The sequence below is a fragment of the Manis pentadactyla genome, chromosome 3, assembly GCF_030020395.1.
Source record: "Manis pentadactyla isolate mManPen7 chromosome 3, mManPen7.hap1, whole genome shotgun sequence".
Classification (NCBI taxonomy): Eukaryota; Metazoa; Chordata; class Mammalia; order Pholidota; family Manidae; genus Manis; species Manis pentadactyla.
In genome coordinates, this window is record NC_080021.1 from 127296162 (window position 1) to 127316147 (window position 19986).

The 19986-nt window shown below is 49.3% G+C and overlaps 1 protein-coding gene across 5 annotated transcripts in view; it reads right to left on the bottom strand.

Moving 5' to 3' along the window:
- FAM120A (family with sequence similarity 120 member A) overlaps positions 1 to 19986 on the bottom strand; it is a 140726-nt gene that overhangs the window by 43932 nt on the left and 76808 nt on the right. For all 5 annotated transcript variants that reach the window (XM_036896868.2, XM_036896869.2, XM_036896866.2 and 2 more), the window contains 6 exons: positions 18967 to 19095; positions 18209 to 18305; positions 10758 to 10855; positions 10260 to 10540; positions 3923 to 4013; positions 2170 to 2397 (listed from right to left, as the gene is read on the bottom strand). In XM_036896868.2, the coding sequence (XP_036752763.2) occupies positions 2170 to 2397; positions 3923 to 4013; positions 10260 to 10540; positions 10758 to 10855; positions 18209 to 18305; positions 18967 to 19095 (924 nt within the window). The remainder of the gene's footprint in view (positions 1 to 2169; positions 2398 to 3922; positions 4014 to 10259; positions 10541 to 10757; positions 10856 to 18208; positions 18306 to 18966; positions 19096 to 19986) is intronic.

The following is a 19986-nucleotide window of genomic DNA, read 5'->3' on the forward strand; positions in this document are numbered from 1 at the left end:
CTTTGTACCAATCTAGACAGGTAACATCAGACAACAAATAGAATAGAAAACACTGAGAACTTGACAATTTTATTTATGAGTCAAAATGGTCATATGTAATGAAATTCATAACTTTCAATGACCGTGAACTCTACGAAATGATTATCCTGAATATGGTCGGATTTCTCTTCCATAAAAAATTACCACATACCCAAATGGTCTACCTAAGAGAGCTCTCTGAAGTTCATTTGTAAGTTTTTGGCAAACATCTGGCTTCCACCCTAGTGCAGCCATACTTGGTTGGACATGTCTCACTGTTCAGCTGCTGGGGCAGACAATGCAGGCCGCCCCTGTTCCATTCACGTTACTCAGCCCACACGGCGGGAGACACACGGCTGCTGCACCTGAGACCGTGGCAAAAATTCTGTGGTTCTATCGTGAATGTTTTATGACATCAAGAAACACCTCAATAGGTTTTGCAAGGAATTTTGGTTACATATATTGATAACACGAAAATATACTTATGACCTTCATCCAATGTCTGTTAAATTTATCAATATATCTTCTTTTCAAAATTTTGTAACATGCCATCTTTCTCTCACATAAATTTAATCCCAGAATTGGCCTTCCCTCAAGTCCAGGGCCTCCCCACCCACCCACCTAGGAGCTCCATCTGTTCAGCACACCGATCCAGGGATGTGGGGACCCTGAGAGACTGTTCCTCACCGCAGGAACTGGCCTGGAGAGTCTGATACCAAGCCACACAGTTCGCAGGAAAACGGTATGCCCAAGAATATAATCATTTCCCTAATATGCTGAACAATTCGGGGTGGCATTTTAAAATCTGAACAGTCAAGTACTTTTTTCAGCCACAGTCACTTCATCATTATTTGTCCTTGAAGCCAGTGAGTACTGAAGGCAAGGCAGGCAGTTTGTGTCTCTCAGCCTGATCTAGCCGACCACCCCGGGGAAATCCACCAGCATGGCAGGCCGGCTGGGGGCCTAGGGACCTTACATCCCGAACCAGCCAATGGGAAAATGGTGCGGTCTCTCCCAAACCTCAGTCCCTTTAAACTCAGCAAATCCTTTCCCCACCAACATAACTTCTCACTTACCCTTATGATCTAGTTGGACCTGAAAAATAAAACATTTACCTTCCAACCATAATCCAAAGAGTGGTACTGTACATGCATACCCATATCAAATATAGACGAGACATGGAGGAAGTTACACTTAAAAATTAATTAGAGAAACTGAGTCCATAGTGGTCTAAATATTCTTCACATCCCTTAATTTATAAAAGTAAGCAATGTTTGGATTTGTTGATTAATGGTCAAAGGTCAGCTTGGGAGTGCTGTGGAATAGGAGTGATTTTTTGCATTTACTGACTCCATTTTTAAACCACAGATGGATTGCAGAAAATAGGACGAAGAGTGACTGTGTATGGTAGTTCACATACTAATGAAAGGGTGCTCAAAGCCCGTGACAGCAATAACCAGCTCTGCCTGAGAAGTCTGGTCGCTCAGGTGACTTGTTAACTGTGGCTCATGATTATAAACACCAACTGAAAGACTACAAACCACTGAGGGCATTTAAATACACACAGATCCATTCAAGACACCAAGATTGAGAAACAATGCCACACTGTGTATCTCTCTATAAGCATACATTTAGCACGGCACTAATAAACTGAAATTATGACATTGTGTAGAAAGATAACTGCATTTTATGTCTCTGCATAAGGTACAAAATCCTGTATTTCATTTTTTGCTGTAAGTTCCATAAAAATCGCACTTCAGTGGGATAGAGGCCCAAGTCCAAGCATATGAGGCACTCTCAGCCATCTGGAAGGGGATATTTCATCAGAATTAAACCTAACATTATGGCATAAACAATGTGTAGAAAGTTTTGAAATCAGAAATAAAAGCGATAAAATTATAAGTCAGAAAATAACATGTCATTCATTCAAAGAATATTTTATATTAAATTGAGGGGAAAAGGAGACTTTTCCCAACTTCTTCTTTTACTCTATTTACAGCAGTAAGTTCTTACTTTTTTCCTCCAAGTTTAGAAAGGCAAAATGAACTTTGTTTCTAACAGTTGGTAAGACAGAAAAGTGGTTCCCAAAGGTGCCGGGGGCCACGGCCCAGGATGGCCATGCGCAGTGCTGCATGGCTCCCAGGCTCCTACCTTGGTCAGGATGTGGAAGATGTAGGGGTACATGAGCCCCTTCTTGTGCCGGTGCTCGGCTACTCTCAGCACCTCAGGTGCGACGGGGGGCAGAGGTGGGGTGGTGATGTCCATGTGGCTCCTAGTGGGCATGGACAGCAGGCACGGGATTGGCTGGATGGTGCCTATCTGGCTCCCCTTCCCTTCAGCGAGCTGGCTGCCTGAAGAGGCCATGGAGGGGCCTTCTGCCTGCAGAACAGTGGACAGAGTGCATTTCAGTCATGTCTCCACCCTCTCAGCTACCTGTCCACCTGCAGAGTCCTGTCCAGAGGGCATGGCAAGTAGACGCCCAGCATGCCTGTGCTGGGGATGGGAACCTGCAGGGCCACTGCAGCCCATGAGGCCAGAGTGACCTTCTGTGGTTGTTCCCCTGGGTGGAACCTCCTGGCTTTGTAGGGCCCCCTCCTGACTCTGCCTTCCTGATACCAAGGAGGCCACGTTCTCCACAGTTGAAGCCAACACTCAGGGAGGGCATGTCACTGTCACATTGACACAGTCTGTCACTCACGGGACAGGGCTGAAATCTAGGCCTGCTCTTCACCACCACAGCTGGATTTAAAGGATAAACAAAAACCCAAACTCAGGAATTCTCTTTGGTCTCTAAAAAGCCCCAAATTAAGTATATGCAGGGAACTGTTCACCACAAATTAAGGGGAAAAGAAAGCCAATTCTATTAAAAATGATGAGTCGGATCTATATATTCAGATAGAGAAATACATGCATGGTATATTGTTAGGTGAAAAGTACCCATTCAAGTTAACAACCAGCTGGCAAACTACAGAATGCATCCACATAAATGCCTAGGAAGGGAGTAAACCCCAAATGGGCCCATAGTGAAGTGTGCTGCAAGGAGTGGGCTCCGGGAAAGGGGATGCACAGGCACTTGGTGTCCTCTTTATAAACTCTACCAAAAGTCCAAATTCTTTACCAAGGGCTATTATTATTTGCACAAAAAAAAGTGTTCTTTTCTTTTTCTCAGTGAATGCTGGAAATGAACTGCTTATTGCTTGATTTTGTGCCACTCTACACATTTTCCTGTTTTGAAACAAAATGTATTCTTTATAAAGATATGTAATTACACACTTTATTTTATCCTTTAAAACACAAAGTGCCAAAATTAGTCTTAAAAGGAATAACTCAGGGATAATTCACAAGTATTTCCTAACTCCCAGGATATAGACATCTGCAAGGAGTTTTGCAAATAAAAAGTATCCACAAAGCATTTCTGTTGCTTATTTATTCAACAGTGAGAGAATTTCAGAATTTTAAACAGATTTCTAATATTCCATCACCTTGTACGTAAACAAGCCCTCTTTCAGCCAGAGACCAACTCATCCTAAGGAACCCCTTGTGGACACAGATGAGGTTCTGCAAGTTAAAAAGGCATTTCTAGACATCACTATTAACAGGTAGAAGAGATAGAAAAGAAAAATGGAATTTATTTTCATTTTTAATGTACACATTTCACGTGCTTGCTCACTTAATCCCACAAAACCCTTACAAGACCAGGAATCAGGAGAGTTCTAGTCCTCGACAAGATAAGCACCTGTGGACATTTCTACCAAACCCCACCCTACTGAAAGGAAGCAGGCTGTGCACAGCACAGCCCCGGGGCTCCCTCCCCCAGTGTCTGCATGGCTCAGTGCACACTCTACCAGAGTCCAACCCCACGCTGAAGCAGCCAGCCCTGCAGAGCGCGAGAGGCACAACCTACCGCCTTTGCTTGGTCTCCCAGGTCTCCCCGTGCTGGAGGCTGTGTGTGGCTTCCTGTCTTCTCCCAGCCAGTTTTGTTCCCACTGATATGGCTGAACATAAAACAAGTAGGATTGCTGATTAGTGTGGGCCAAGTACCCCACACCTCCCCACGTGTGCTCAGGGAGCCTCATGCCTCCTGACCTGGCCCCCAGCAAATACCTCCACAGGAGTCCCGTCTCAGGGACTCTGCCCACGAGAAACTCGGAGCCCTGGCCCACATGGCGCCTGCAAGCAGAGCCAAGCACAGGCCTTTCCTCCAGCTCAGTCATCCAAGAGGAACAGGGAACCCCGCACTTCACGGATGGCTATTCGGCAGGAGATTAAACGCTGTCTTGGTCGAACGTTCTTGTGAACTTATAAATAAGAGTAAGGGGCACAGGGGCCAAGATGGGGGCCTCGCAGACAAGTCAGAGGCGAGGCCTGAGCAGAGGGGTGACCTGTGAGCTCAGCAGACAGGGAGCCAACTGAATCTTACCTGGAGAATGGCTTTATTTGAAAAAGTAGGAAAAGCTGGGGTAGGGTTATGAGGGGAGGGTTATGGGGTCTCTCCCAAGCCAGGAAGTATTTCAATCAGCACATTTTAAAAACTAGGGAGCAAGACCCACTGGCAGGCTGGTTTAACCAGCATCTATAAACATGGGAATGGAACAGAGCAGAAGGCAGTGAACATGGCATGAATGGCATAATTTCATTGATTCCTCATGCGTTTGTGTATTACAGGCCATAATATAGAGGTACGTTCACTGTGGGCCCCGGCGGACTTTGTGATGAGCATCACCCTGCACGGAGCAGGGACTCTGTAGCCCCCACAGTCAGGATGAGGCCACCGACCTGGAGCCATTCAGCCATCACCCACACCCTCCCGGCCCTACAAGGCTCCACACCAAATCAGCTTCTGGAACCATTGCTGGCCTCAAGGCATGCCAGGGCAGCCCTGGTATTAGCTTGCCTTCCTGACTGGTCCACACGACAAACTGAGTGACTTTGAGACCAGCTGATTTTCCTATCTTCCAATCAACTTCATGTAAATTCTACTACAAAATAATCTGCATGAGAGAGGAGAAGCAGCCCCACGCTGTGGTACCTGTGAGCCTCTTTCTATTGCCCTGACCCCAAGCATGGGATAGGCTGCACTGACACCTCCACAGCCCAGTGATCCAGCAGCCAGTCCCAGTGGGCAGCGAGGACTCAGACACACCACCGCTGCATCTGAATTTGCTACTCTGTGGGCAATCTCAGGCTACAACTTTGCAAAACTGAGGGAACCCTATTGATGAGGAGGCAAGTGCCCCAAGAGCCCAGTGACCCATCCTCCTCAACGCAGAGAGAAAAGCAGCTGCTCCAGGGGTGCAGAGGTGAGAAGCTGGAGAAAGGCTCAAGAGACGAATCTTGGTTGATCGACTATTCAATGAGCGTATCTCGTCAGGACAGGAGTCACACACCTGTCAGGGTAACTGTGCCATGACCACAAAACTGGGAAACAGATTTGACAGTCTCATCACACAGTCAAAAGTGAGTTAGTGGGTTTTCTTCCCCAATCACGGGGAAGAAAAGTCAGCAGCCCCAAGTTACCTAGGATGCAGTTCCGCATAGCTGCCTATGCGCTGCTTCATAAAATGGTCAGGGATATTTATTCTGTGAAATTTAGAACAAATCACTTGGATACCTACAAGTTTTACATGGAGCCATAACAACTATTACTTACACTGTTAAATAAGTATAATATACTAGAAAAAAATGCATGAGTCTCAAGAAAGTGGCTTAATGAATACCTACAAATTGAACATGCCATGTGAGCTGGCACCCCAAAGCCCCTTTGTGGTTCCTCCAGAGAATCCTTCCTCAAGGAAAATGGTTATCCTGACTTTTAACAGCAAACACTGCCTTCACCAGGCTTTGAGCACTGTACAAATGGAGTCATGTAATATACATTCCCCATACCCAAGGGTTTGGGTGCTGTTCCAGCCCCTGTGTGGGTGCACTGTGTGTGGGTAACACGATGTTGGGCCTGCAGTCCAGCCTGCAGGAGACCCTGGGATCTCCCTGCCGTGGCATACTGGCATTTTCCACTGTGCCCAGGGCAGACCTTTCGGAGGGAAAGCAGCAACTCTCACCAAGTCTGATTTGCACTTCCCAAGGTGAGTTTTCCTCCTCAAATGTGATTACCTTTTGTGGCCTGTTCAAATATTCTGCACATTCCTACTTAATTGTAAAAAACATGCAGGACATTCTTATGGACTCACAGGTAGTCACTGTGTGTTCTGTTCACAAGTTTTCAGCCAGGTAATGGACTGCAAGTATCTCCTGCACTCTACAGGACCAGCACCCTCCCTCTCCATGGCAGATGCCACCTCCGCGGGCTGCAAGGGCACCACAGTACAGCCATCCCTGACCCCTCTGGTCCCTGCCGTCCTCACTGCCATGTCCCTCTCACAGCACACAGCACATTCAGTACTAGCTGTGATCAGTGTCCATCTTCATCACTCAGTTATAAACTGCATGAAGATAAGAGCTTATGGCCACATGGCGCAGGTTCCCATTGTTGATGAATAAAGCACATAGCCACAGACTAAAGGCTGATGACAAAGAAGGCTTCTCTTCTACAACATGAAGCACAGCACAGGAATGCTCACTAGACACGCAGTCCCCTCGAGTGCCGGCCCTGGGTCTCTGCACAACCGGCAAGCACACAGGACTGCAGCGGGGGGACCATGCCTCACTACTAACACAGGAAGCTTGTCCCACCTAAGATCACATAGAACTTACATTTGTATATCTTAGTTTTGTTCTATATGTCTTATCAAACTAAAACTAATGTCATAATCTAGATGCTCATGTGACAGTCTAATAATCGTGCTATAAAAACTAAAATTCTGCCTGAGAAGCATCTTGACAATAGCCAACTTTTTAAAAGTCTGGGATATTCTCATAGTATAACTACATTACTTTACAACTTAAGAAAATGCAGTATATAAATGTGAGCAATGCCTTGTTTGAGGAGCAGGTAAGTTAGCTTGCAGAATGTTTCTGCATGCAGCTAGGCTCACAGCTCATGATGACACATAGAACTGCTGAGCCCTGGGGGCTGAGACCCAGAGGCCATAGGGAAGTGGACAGGTTGGGCAAGAAGCCTGCATGCACTCTGCACTCTGCATTGAATTCTACACACCCAAGCCTAACACTAGCTGGTAAAATTTAGGCTCAGAGAGAAGGGATCGACTGGGCTCAAGGTCAGACCCACCATCCCAGACGTGACCACATGCTGTTCAAGAGGAAGCTGTCCAGGGCTCCACACAGCATGCTTAAGGTGCAGCAAAAGATGATTAAGACAGAAAAGACCACACACCCAGAGCAGGAGGCAGAGGCCAGCACACAAGCGGTGTGGATGCTTGGCAGGCACTGCTGCCCCACCTCGTCCTGGCCACACCTGGGCTGTTCCTGCAGTGAAGCTGGGTTCCCTCCTTGTGTTCCTAGCCGGCAGGCCAGTAATGCTACAGTAGGAAGGCCTGTTCTCCCACGGCAGTGCTGCCTCGACAGGAACTTCTCACAATGGCCTGCCCTGCACCAGGGGAAGAAGCCAATGGAGGCCAAAGCTGATCACCAACAGAGGATGGCAAGAGCAAAGGCATGTAAAACTAAAGGGAGAAACAGAAAGACGAGAGGCACACCCTGGCAGCCTCACCTGTGCATGTGGGCAAGGCCCTAGAGGCAGTCACAGCAAGGGAGGCTGACATGCTGCCCAGCTCTGATGCGGGGGCATGGAGCCCACCTCTCCTGGGGGCCAGCTACCCCTGCCCCAGAGCACGTGGATGAGCTCCCTGGCAAGAGACCCAGCAAGGCCTGGTGTCCTATGCTTGATCAGGCTGACGTCCCCCATGCAGGCCCTCTCACAGAAGCGGGAAGCAGAGAACTTGGCAGGTGCTGCTCCCAGTGCCCTGCCTGCTCCTGCCAAACACCTCGGGACTCCTTAGGCCTTTCCCAAGCACAGGGAGGGTTCAGAGACACCAAGGCCACCAGCTTGATGAAGTAAAGTTGCTATCTGTCTGGCACACAGCCTAACATTCCCCAAGGGACACCTGCAGCTGCATTAGCCGTTGGGGACGATGCCTCAAGCAGGACAAAATGGGGTTCCTTCTTTGGAAGAGGAGTCTGAGAGAATTCAAAGTACAAGAAAAACACTAATGCCACTTAAAGGAGAAAGAGGCATAAGAAATATACTTCCTAGGACACCAAATCAAGGGTGCTAAGTGGAATTTAGGTATTTTACACTAAAAATGAAACCAATGTTCTGGTTCTTTACTGCATCCACAGCTGTTTTTAAGTAATAGCAGTATTTTTCAATAAATGACAGTGGTTATTCATCAGCTGATTTAATTTGCAACCCACTAGGTGCATGCACCCAGCAAGCTCCAGTTCACACAGCTATGAGGGAACACCCAGACCTGGTGGGACCAACCCCAGGAGGCTGGGGGTGAGCTCTGGTAGCTGGGTACCCACACTGGTCCACAGTCCCTGGGCACTGACAGTGGCCTTCCATGACCCAGACCTGGTCCTGTGGGGGTCCCGTGGGGCCCACAAAGCTTATGCAAAATTGCTGAAAACCAACACGTGGAAACAGGAGGTATGTGGATGTCCAGGGACCTGGAACACACCAGCACACATGACATCACAGTGCAGATAAGCTTAGTCTCCTCTCCTCATGAAACTTCACAATGTCCACTTAAAAATGCTGGTGATAATGTCAAAAACATTAAAGCAACATTCAGTGTACACAAACATGCACCCACATCCATACACACAAATAAGGACACACATGTACATAAGTATGTTCAATATAAAAACGGAAAAAAAGGAAAAAGGCAAGTTGCTGTCCCTAAGACAAGGTCCCAGTACTATAAAAAACCACATTAGTATGTGCAGCAAAAAAACAAGATGTTTGAATATTCACCAATCTTTTGAAAACAGACATAGAATCAAGGAGGATTTCCCACACTGTGTTTTCTAATGTTTGTACTCTGTAACTTCCTATTGAGATGGTAATTAGAAAAAAAGACATAAAACAAAGAACTAAAGGCTTCTAATCAGCAATCTCAGGTCAGATTCGGATTCTGGAAGGACTCAACCTCCATCTGGGCAGCTGGCAGAGACGCCCTGGACAGCTCCCCCTGTGGAGGGGCCAGGGCGCAGGAGCCAGGCCCACCCCTGGTGCGCCAGATGCCAAGGCAGGGAGCCGTCCTCTGAACAAGTGCTGGCCCAAGGCCCTCAGGGCCCAGGGCCACCTGTGCCACCACGCATCTTGAGGACATCCCGCAAGCACGGCCTCCCACCCAGACTCCCCTATGAGGAAGGCCTGGCTGTCGGCCCAGCATTTGCCACGGCCTCCCACCAGTGTGCATTTGAGCCATGGCTCCTACCTCCACGCACTTTACAGGTGGAGACAAAGAGGACAGAAGAGGAAAAAGTCCCAGGGACACACCCCGTTAAGAATCCAGAGAAGCCTGGAAACTCTCTTACAGCAGAAATTGACGTGGCACTAACTAGCCCTGGCATCTTGTGACTAGTTCACCCCGAGGGAAAGGAGACAGACAAAAAGGAAAGACACCTCCTTTCTTTTCCTTTTTTCTTCCTTTGTTTGAATCAGGCTTCTTAGAAACATAAGGCCACTGAAGAGAGGAGGGCTAGGCACTGAGGCCTCTCTCAATCAGATTCTAACAAGAGGCGCATGTGAAGTTCCTGCGCTCAGGGACACACTCCTCAGTGGAGAGCCCCTGCCCCGGCCTGGCGGGATCCCGGGGTTGTGGCTGGGAGAACACTGTGATCTCAGGAACACCCATGAGCTGCTGAGCTGGGGACTGACTTGCTGAATACGGGAAGAGAGGAAACCCAGGATTCCCCTTGATCCAGAGGCCAAAGACCGAAAGCCACAGGCACCCAGCCAACAATGCTTTCCAGAGGTGGGGCTTGGGGGAGTCACAGCCAAAGAGAAGACAAGGGTCAGCAGCATGTGACTGATGACTTCACCACTTCTGGTGGCCACCCAGACCATTTTCCCAAATCTCCTCCCAGCAGAGGAGCAGACAAGGCCATGAGCCAGCACAGTGCAGACCCCTCGCCCGGGAAGCCTTGGGGACGGCTGACCTCCACCCCTGCCGTGCCCGAGCACAGAGCAACTGACCCCACATGCAACAAAGGCCATCTGAGCATGACACTTGGGGCTATGGGCCAGTGGGCAGGAGGCTCCAGGAACAAAGAGCTACTCGACAAACCGGTGTGGCCACCCCACATTGGGAACTCACTTTGCAGCCCCTCCACTGCCTTCGTCGTTGTCCGAGGATGACGATGCGGAAGAGCCTGGAAAGCACGCAGCATCCACGTGGTTGGGGCTGCCACCAGGGGCAGGGTCGATGGGGGAGGCACGCTCATACAGGGGTGTGTGCTTCCCTTCATGAGGAATGCTGCTATAGCTGTTGTGCTCTGTCAGGCTCTTTCCGCTCCTTTCCAAAGAGAGGCCTGGTTCGGCGAGGCTGTATGGGTGTGGACCCTGGCCCAGGGCACTGGGGCCAGGCACCTGCGGGGACTGAACAGAAGGCACAGGTCACACATGCTGCCCACAGGGCTGGCTAAGTTTTAACTCAGCAAACGTTGGCCCCTGCTTCACATACCACAGTACTCAGGAGTTTAAGAAATTGTTGTAGTGCTCATTAAATGTGATGCACATACACCTTTCAAGGACAGAGCTGTGCCCCTCAAGGGATGGGCAGGGAACCAGCAGTGGACAGAGAGGAAACCCTTACCACAGGCTTTGCTTGCAGAGAGGTCTGTGGAATGTTGAGCATCTGCGGGGGGACGTATGGTGGCACTATCCCAGGCATTCCAAACGGATTTGGTCTGGCTGTTGCATTAATACAGAAAGAAGACAATAATACCACTGTGAACCGAAGAGCTCACGTTGCCCCAGGGTACCGCGGTGACCAGCCCAAGTCCCTCTCTCCCATCTAGCCTGCACCCTTCAGGAGACAACACACAAGTAGCCCCACTTCTCAGAGTCATTAGAAGTTCATATTTAACATTAAAAAATACTTTATGATGATCAATTTTATACACTTAGGCTAGGATTTTAACTTTCTAGAATTTTTAATTAACTTCTGGTACATTTCTGCTTTTGCTGCTCCCTGAATGCCTGGAATGCTCACCTCTAACCTGACAGGTGTCCTCAGCTACCAGCATGTCTGCTCAAGGCTGACCAAGCTGGCAGCCCTGTAATGCTGTGGGCACCAGAGGGGCAGCAGAGGACAGGACACTTGCCCTCACCTTTGTGAAACCATGGGACGTTTCTATTTACACTTAAATTGGATTCTTTGCTACCATTGTGCCTTTAGATATAAAAGGGAAGTGTGGTGGCCGCCGTCTGTGCCCTTGGCTTCTTCTCACTATTCAGCAAAATCACGGCCAAGTCACCCACTCTGCATGCATTACAGGGCCAGCAATCTGGGATTCTGTGCTCTCAGAACATGACTGTAAACCTGTTCTGCAGTCTGAAGGCAATTTGTTGCCCTCATGCTAATGTGCAACAGGGAAGTGCAGAATGGAGCCATGTGGAGCAGCAGCCACAAACACTGTGGGACCAGCCCCACCCAGCTCTAAGCAGTGACATAAAGCAATGGGCTCAGCCTTCTAGGGGACTGAGGGGGCAGGTGGGGACTGGGGGCAGCCAGCATGGGCAAAGCCAGCAGGAGCCTAGCCCAGCATGTGGTGATGGGGCAGGAGGGTGGTCCTGATCCCAAAACACTTCGAATGAAGTACCACTAATTATTTATGAATGTGATAACCATGGAGAGAGATCCACCCAGGGCATGGCTCCCCCCCGCACCCCACCAACTGCAGGCCCAGACCCCTCACACCCCACGGCTCCACAGGTTTCCTTTAGCTCAGAGGTCACCCAGCTGGGGGAAACCCAGGCACCCATGCCCTGAGCCACTGGGATTCTCCCACCTCGGAATCAGAGTGACACCAGGCAAAACCCATGGCCCACCACCGCTGCCTCTCACCCCACACACCTACGAGTATGAATCAACATGCCTCATGGAACTCAGAGTACCAACAGCCCAGACCCTCCCTCTCACCCCAAGAGTCCCAACACTGAGCCCAGGGCTCCCTGAGCAGACGCAGTACTGCTGGAGTAGGGCCAGTCCACCTGCTTCCTCCATCCCTCCAGGACCCAAAAGCCTCAGAAGCCACAGTTTGTTGGAAAATCCCATCTCCAAGTGCCTGGCATTCCAACTCAGAAATACCCTGGGCCTCGCAGGATGGAAAGCTTCACCCAGCTTCCAGTTGCCACTAAGCAGCCATGACTGCAGGTTGGGATGAGGCATGTGTGTACACACACACACACAGACATTCCCGATCACACAGTAAGGCCGTGAGATGGGGGCTTCCAAGTGTCAGATACAAGACACTAATTGTTAAATCTCTCTTCAGGGGAATCTAAATCATAGCCAGACTTTGGGCCAAAGCATATATGAGACCCATTCAGGCTCTAATAGTCTAGTTACAACCTCTGGTAGCTGGCCGGCCACACTTCTGAGTAACAAAACTGAGCAGCCGGCCAGCTGGTGACACTGCTACAGCATCCAGGTGAAAGCAAGCATTTGTTTCCCTCGATTTTTGCCCATTATATGCTTCAAACTTCCTTAACAGCACAAACTCTCCTTAAAAATAAAACAAATTAACTACATTATAACAAGAGCAAAGATCTCTGAGGAAAGAACATTTTCTAAAATCATAGTGCACTTGCTAACCACAGACCACTCTGAGGCTAGTCACTGCCCTGTAACTAGTCCAGTGAGTTAACCAATTTGCCTAACCTTTCTGAGGGCTGCAGAGCAGCCACGCCCCGCATGCTAGCAGCGCCATCGCATGCCTGCTGTGCTGTGCGACAAGGATGTGGTCCTTGATCTGGCCTGGCTGCAGCGTGGAGGCAGCCACCACCCATTTCTCACCTTTCCTTCACAAACACTAAGAGAGGGCTTTGCTTAGAAAAGGTCATAGGCCAAAGGCAGACGACAGGAGAAAAAAAAAGGGAAAGTGTTTAGTTACCATATGGAAAATATTTTCATAACTTAACACGGGTTTTCAATATTGGAGACTGAGAATGAAGAGCACAGCAGCTGTGCCACCCGCCATGCAGCCCCATGGACGCACCACCAGGGCCTCTGATGACTTACTCTGCCCTAGCCAACCACCCAGCTTCTCCCTAAATTCAACAACAGTGGCCTTTGGAAGGGAACCATGTCAACCCACAAGTTTTACTGAAAATTAGCTGGCGCCACCCAGCCAGGGCCCAGCCTAACAGATGTTCATCTAGCAGGGGGCATTACTGCAAAGATGTTACATTAAACAAAACAAACGGGAGCAAAGGAAGACTCCTTTTTAATCCTATAATGCAGATGGGCACTAATGGATGATTTTCAAGTGTTACACAAAGAATGCAGCTTTGAGAGTTCAGATTCAAAGGTTAAAAAAATTAGTGTATTCCCTGCCACCAGTGCTGGTTTTCAATGTTTGCAAAAAAACACAAGGCAAAACCTTCTAACCATGTCAACCAAATTGAAATGCACATATTTGCTCAGTGTCGTTTTTTCTGTAGAAGTAGGCAAAAGTTACACAAGGGAGAAATGGAATCTCACCTCCGTCCTCTCCCAGATGAACAGCTTCTGGAAGACAGGCTGGGGTGGGCATAGGGAGAACCAGCAGGGCTGGAATGAAGTCCCAGCACCAGGGCAGAGCAGTGTGGCAGGGGAGATGGGCTGTCCTGCCTTGGAGAGAACTGAGTCATCCTGGTGAGCCCTACACTGGGCCGCAGGGAGAGCCGGCGACAGCACAGGAGAGGAGCCCTCCACAGGGCTAAGTGCAGGGATGAGAAGAATGAGACAGTGGACAAAGCAAGCAGGCACCAAGACGATGAGTGATGGGGAAGACGGTCTGCACGGACGCACCTCCTAAGGGTGAGCGCAGCTCCACCACAACGGGCCGCTCTCCTGGCTGTTGGACTGTTGGTGCAGGGTCACTCCACACAGGGAGCTGGGGCTATCTGGTGTCCTTGCTCTCAAATGTCTTCTGTCCCCAAGCCTGGAGAGCGCCTGTGTGTACCTCAGAGGGTAGAGCACCAATCAAATCCACTTGGTACCTGAGTCTTGAAGAACAAGAGTCTGGGTATGATGATTTACCCCAAACTGCACCCAAATCTATTCAGTTCCTGGGCTCACTTCATCGGAGTGTGACTTGTGGGCATTAAACAGCAAAGGGCAGTTGTTCTCACTAACAAAGCAAGGATCCAGGAGGGGCACCAGACCTCCCAGCTGCCTGCACAGGCCGTGACCTGTGACTGAACAGGACACATCAGGCTCTGCGCACCTGCAGATCTTAGAAGGGACAAACAGCCCTTACTGGGAATCACTGGTGAATGGAACTGGCTGGCCTCCTTTGTCCCCAAGCACTGACCTGTCCATCTCATGAAGACACACTGCACCATCTTTCAAACCAGACAGTAGCTGAAAAGTGGATGTATTTTCGTTTCTTCCAGTTCAGGGTTTTTTTTTTAAAAAGACCTTTCAAAAAGCAACAAGACCAGACAACCTATATCACTTCATACTACATCAACTTAAATAAATGCAGGAAACACTGAATGAGAGGCCAAGGGGACAGATGCTCAGAGAATCTGGCTGTCTGTTTGGCAATCGGGGAGAAATAATCAGTGGACTTCCTATTCAGCACACAGCATCTCAGCTTCTCTCTGGCAGCATCTGTCCTGTTAGACCCCATGGCGTTGATGCCATTGTGCATTTGCTTTAAGGAGACAAAGAGGGAGGAAGATGAAATGTACACAGTTCAAAAAGAGCAAGTGCAGAATGCCCCTCACGGCACCACGTATAATTAAAAACCCAAACACTACTGCTTATCATTCCACATCAATAGGTAAGAAAACATAAAAACCTTTCTGAGGAGGGTAGACATGACTTTTAGGAAAACCTAATGTGTCTCTTTCAAGACAGAAGTAGAGAAAATATTATGTTACTCTGATTAGGACACAACGCTGCTTTGTATTTTCTGTTACATTTGAAGTTTTTCACAATAAAAAATTAAACAAAACCCTTGGGAAGCGTGGGTTTAGTAAGCAAAGCTAGAGACTGTTATTAAAATCTCATAAATTATAAATTATAAAAGAACACCATATTTCAAAAACTTAGTGAAGTATAGCAACAGTTATGGATACCTGGGGACAACAAAATTTTATAAAGTGATCATTACAAAGCAAAACAGAAAATATTCTAGATGGTGGCAACAGGAATGCTTAGGCAGATCACAACACATGTGTACTGTGTGCTCTTCTTCACAAGCCGGAGGCACACCCAGGTGAAGTGGCAGGGCCTCCCAGGCACCCTGCTGTGCGGAGCCAGTCCTGAGGCCCAGCAGCCACGTACAAAGGCAGGCGGGGGCTGGGATCCCACCCCAGAGCCCAGGCCCTGAGCTACAGGCGGCGGGGCCTCTGAGAGCTCTGCCCCCCGAGCCTGTGTGAGTGCCTGGACCTTTCCCCTGTACGGCAAGAACCTCAGGCTCAGAAGGAAAGGCACAAGGACAGCAGTCCTGCCCAGTGCAGGGCCACCTGGGCTCGGCCGGAAAGGGTTTGCTTTTGAAAACAGATTTCTGAGGTCCAATTAAGACCCTGATAAAACCATTCCTGAATAGAACCTGAAACCCCTGCTCTGCTTAGAGCCAGCTCCCCCCATTTCCATTCCCAGCAGCAGGTAAGTTTCTGGTATGATTCTTTCAAAACTCTACACGTATGCCAATTCCCAAAATGGTTAATAGAGACAGGTTCTAAATGAACAAGAAAGTTGTGCTCCAACACTGGCTGTTCAAAATTCTGCATGAGTCTTGGCTGTGGAATAACAAAGGGACTGTAGCTGGAAGAGATGGCTTATGGCCCAGCCACTACTCAGCAAAGATTTCATGGACAATCCATCTGGGGTCTGACTTGGATGACAAGATCACAGCTCCCCAGGTCTATCCTGCTTCTTCTAGACTCCAGATTTCAGTTTCAGTCATCAATCTCCAGTTAGTTACACAGTGGGACCTTAACAGCAAGCAGGTAAGCACTTTTTCCAGATTACTTGTGTTTCTTTACACTTAACAGAAGAAACAGCAAGAGTGATTTTCACATAAACCTATCTCTGCTGGTTCCAAACTCTGTGCACATCAGCTGAAACAAACCAATCTTGACCCAACTTACTCCAACCTCATCCCATAATTCCAGGCTACTCACAAGCCACCCTGAACACCACACTGCCCCAAACTTCCTGCCCTGCTGTGATTCTGGGCTGGAACACACTTTGAAGAAAATTCCACATTTTTAAGAAGTTCAAACTTAAAAATGAGTTGAAAATTCACCTTACCTCTTCAGAACATCTTCAACCTGTTATTGCTGAGATCAAAGCCGAGTTAAATGGAGCACCTTTGCCCGCCCTTACTCTCCTAGCTCCCTCCTCCAGAATGAACGTTCTCATCCCAAGCACACTTACAGCAACTGCTAGACTGCAGCTGTCACCTGAGGACCAGAGCATCACTGGAGACACAAGGGACAAGCACTCCCTCCAGGAACCCCTCTCCAGCGACCCGGCCACTCATTTCGACCCCTATGGCCCAGTGCCCTTACCACCACTCCTCCCACAAGTATAACCACTGCAGCTGCCAGGTAAAGAGCACCATCAAAACTCTTTACACACACTTTCTCTTTTATATTCATGTAAGTTCCCCCTTCAATGAAACAGAAACCTGAGGCCAGGAGGTGGAATCCACAGCTGAGGGATGTCCACAGCCGAGTCAGCCCTTCACCTGTCTCAACAAAGTTGACTGGACACTGGACACCCCCCCTTAACAGGAGTAAAACTGCGACCCCCTGCTGCATCCCCATCACATCTTGCCTTAACTGAAGTGATGCATGGTAGCTAACCTCCCTCCTTCCAACACCCCATGTCCCCTTCCCAAGGGCAACCCTAAGCCACATTCCGTCACTCACTCCCCTAACTCAGCAACACAGCATGACTGCAGCCATTCAGTCAAATGGTCACCCAGTGGGGTACAATGTGGAGATGGCAGGTGATGCCCTCATGCTCCTAGACCCAACATTCTTGGGGAGGGGAGTGCAGAGAATTAATGGCCCAGTGGCTATGGAGATGGGCTGGCCCAGAAAGGCCCCTGACAAGTGGTGAAGCCTGATCTCAGACATCAGGCACCGCTAGCCCAGCAAGGCAGGGCTGGGCGCACACACACAGAGGGGAAGGAAGCAGGGCCTGGCAGGGAGGGCAGAGCACCAGGAACTTTGTTCCCCATGTGACCAGGGCAGCTTCGAACACACCTCTGGCTGCCGGGCAGAGAACAGTGGTGGGGGACTAGGGAGTGGTGTGGGGTGAGGCAGAAGGTCAGGAGATGGGTGAGGGGGCAGACAGCAAGGGAGCAGGGTAGCAGGCAAGGTGCCCTCCAAGGTCACACACACCAGCTCTCCCTAGTCCCACCCCCAGACCTCACTCCTATTGGTTCTGCCCCTGCCCCCTAGAGCCCCACCCCCAACACCGCTGGCCTCCTCCCACCCCTAGGCCACCCAAGGGTATCTGGCCCCCTGGTTCTCAGGAGCCCCGCATCCCAGGAAAGGACAGTGAGGAGAGCTGACAAGGGGGCCCCTCCTACACCTGCTTGCCTAAGGGCATGTGACAGGTTCTGCCTGTCACAGGAAGGGGCTGCCAGTGTGGGCCCCAGATGGGGCCAGGGGTGGACCACCTTCCAGGGGGTCCACATAGCCCAGCAAACTTCAGAACACCTTATAACTGTAATTACTCCCCAATTTCACATCTGAGTTAAATTTTGTCTCTTGCAAGAAAAACAACAGAAGTGTGGCGCTGTCATCCACTGCACTCAGGGAGCACTAGCAAATCAGAGGCCTTCCCTGTCCCAGCACACCACCAGCGTGGGCCAGCCATTTCTCCCTCCATCTGACAAGTCTGCACCTCTTCTGCTGCTCCTCCAGCACCCTCAGGGGTTACTATGGCTGTGCCAGGTCGGCTATCCCTACTCGTGTAACTGCAGAAGTCTCATTCCTAAAGAGTAAGCCCACAGGACTATGGGGTGAATATTTAAATCCCTTTGGTTACCGCATGGTCAGCCTCCATCACAGAGGCCTTGATGTACTTACCTAAGTAATGTGGTGGGTGGAACGTCACGGGCTTACTAGTTGCTGAATAATATCCAATTGCTCTCTTAAATCGAACAACTTTGTCATCTGTTCTAGACTGAAATAAATATAGGAAACCTTTGTAAATTAGCATGCCACTAGTCACGTGTATTAACATATTTCTACAATTCAGCACATGTATTGCAATCTGCAGCTTTCTGAGTTAGATAAGGGTTTAGGATGATGACATTAACATCTTCAAGGAAAGCCAACAGACCATTACTGGACAGCCAAATCGAACACTACTCTGTTGTTGCAGCAGGGTGATTAACCCACAGAGCAGTCAGGAGACCCCCAGCCTCTCCACCGTGTTCCTGTAATTGCCGGGAAAGGCCTTGTTCCACCTCCAGCCGATTGGACAGTGGCTTCAGTTCTTCAGAGAGCAGATAGGAGGTCACACAAGCCTCCTACCCTCCACTGACCCCAACCAGCTCACACTCCACACTTTCCAAAACCGGAAGAGGAGATCCCTGACCATCACCTGAAGGGATGAACAAGCAGGCGTACATGCCCATCTCGTGGACTAGACACATCTGTCTTAGTAGAAATCTACTAAATTAGAACAGATGACCTAGGAGCAGCACAGATCCTACCACTCACCCCCTCCCCTTCCTCGGACTGCCGAGTAAGCTCAGCTTGGACAGCCAGCATGTGCCCCTCCATCCCCTGCACGCCCACGTGCTGTGGCACAGTGCACCACCCAGGTTCCTGCCTTCTACCTGTGAGTGCTGGAAAACATCTTTAGCTATGGCATCCAAGTCCGAGGTGTCCTGGATGTTGCGGACATAATCAGCCACGGCCTTGATCACCACATCACATGGCGGCAAGACCAGCTGATGGGCCCGAACCTGAAAAAATAAGCACCCACGTCAACATGCTAACTCCACAAAGAGGCCAGAAACTCTGCGGCATCTCCTTCCAAGGCCCACTCATCCCCATCAGTAAGCTCTCGGCCTGAGGCTTTTATGTGAGGCCCAAACCCAGTTCCCCTTCAGCTGCTGAAATACAGCTCCGCTGCCTCAACCCAGCTGGGCTACTGAGTGTCTGACCACCTTTTATTTGCTTCCAAGACATCCGCGGCCTGCTTACCATAGACTCTGAGCGAGCCCAGGACCCTGCGTCCCATAGCCCCCATAACAGTGAGCTCAACACAGACAAGCCCAGGGCCAGACATGTCCTTTCTGTCAATGCCAGCGAACAAGAGGTTCTGCTGGATGAACACAGTCCCCAGGGCCCAGGTCCACTGCAGAAAGCCAAGGGTGGCTCTGAACAGAGGAAAACAGTCTCCCTAACACTGAGGGCCATGTCTGGTGCAAGGCACATGGAACAGAATGTAGGACTGTTTCACTGCACCAGAATAGCTGATGCCAGGAAAAAGTAGGTAAACATGTTTTTTTTAAAGGTTTGTTTTGGGCTTTTTTATGAAAACAAAAAAAAAATATGATTAAGATACCTTAACTTAATAAAATTTCAGTTACAATTACAGCTATGCCCTTGTTCTTAGAAATAAAGATGAGGTACTTTGTTTCTAACAACTTTTTAAAAGTTGAAAGAAAGAATGAAATGATGCCTTTACTTTCTATTTAGTCATGAAGATCATACAGATTAAAAAAGCAAAAACATCACAGGATGTGTGCCTCCAGAACTGTCCACTCCTGCCTGCCACACCTGTGAACAGGACGTCACAGGGTAGGAGGAGGCTCACTGGCTGTCAGCTGGTCTCAGGCCCGCCCGGTAGG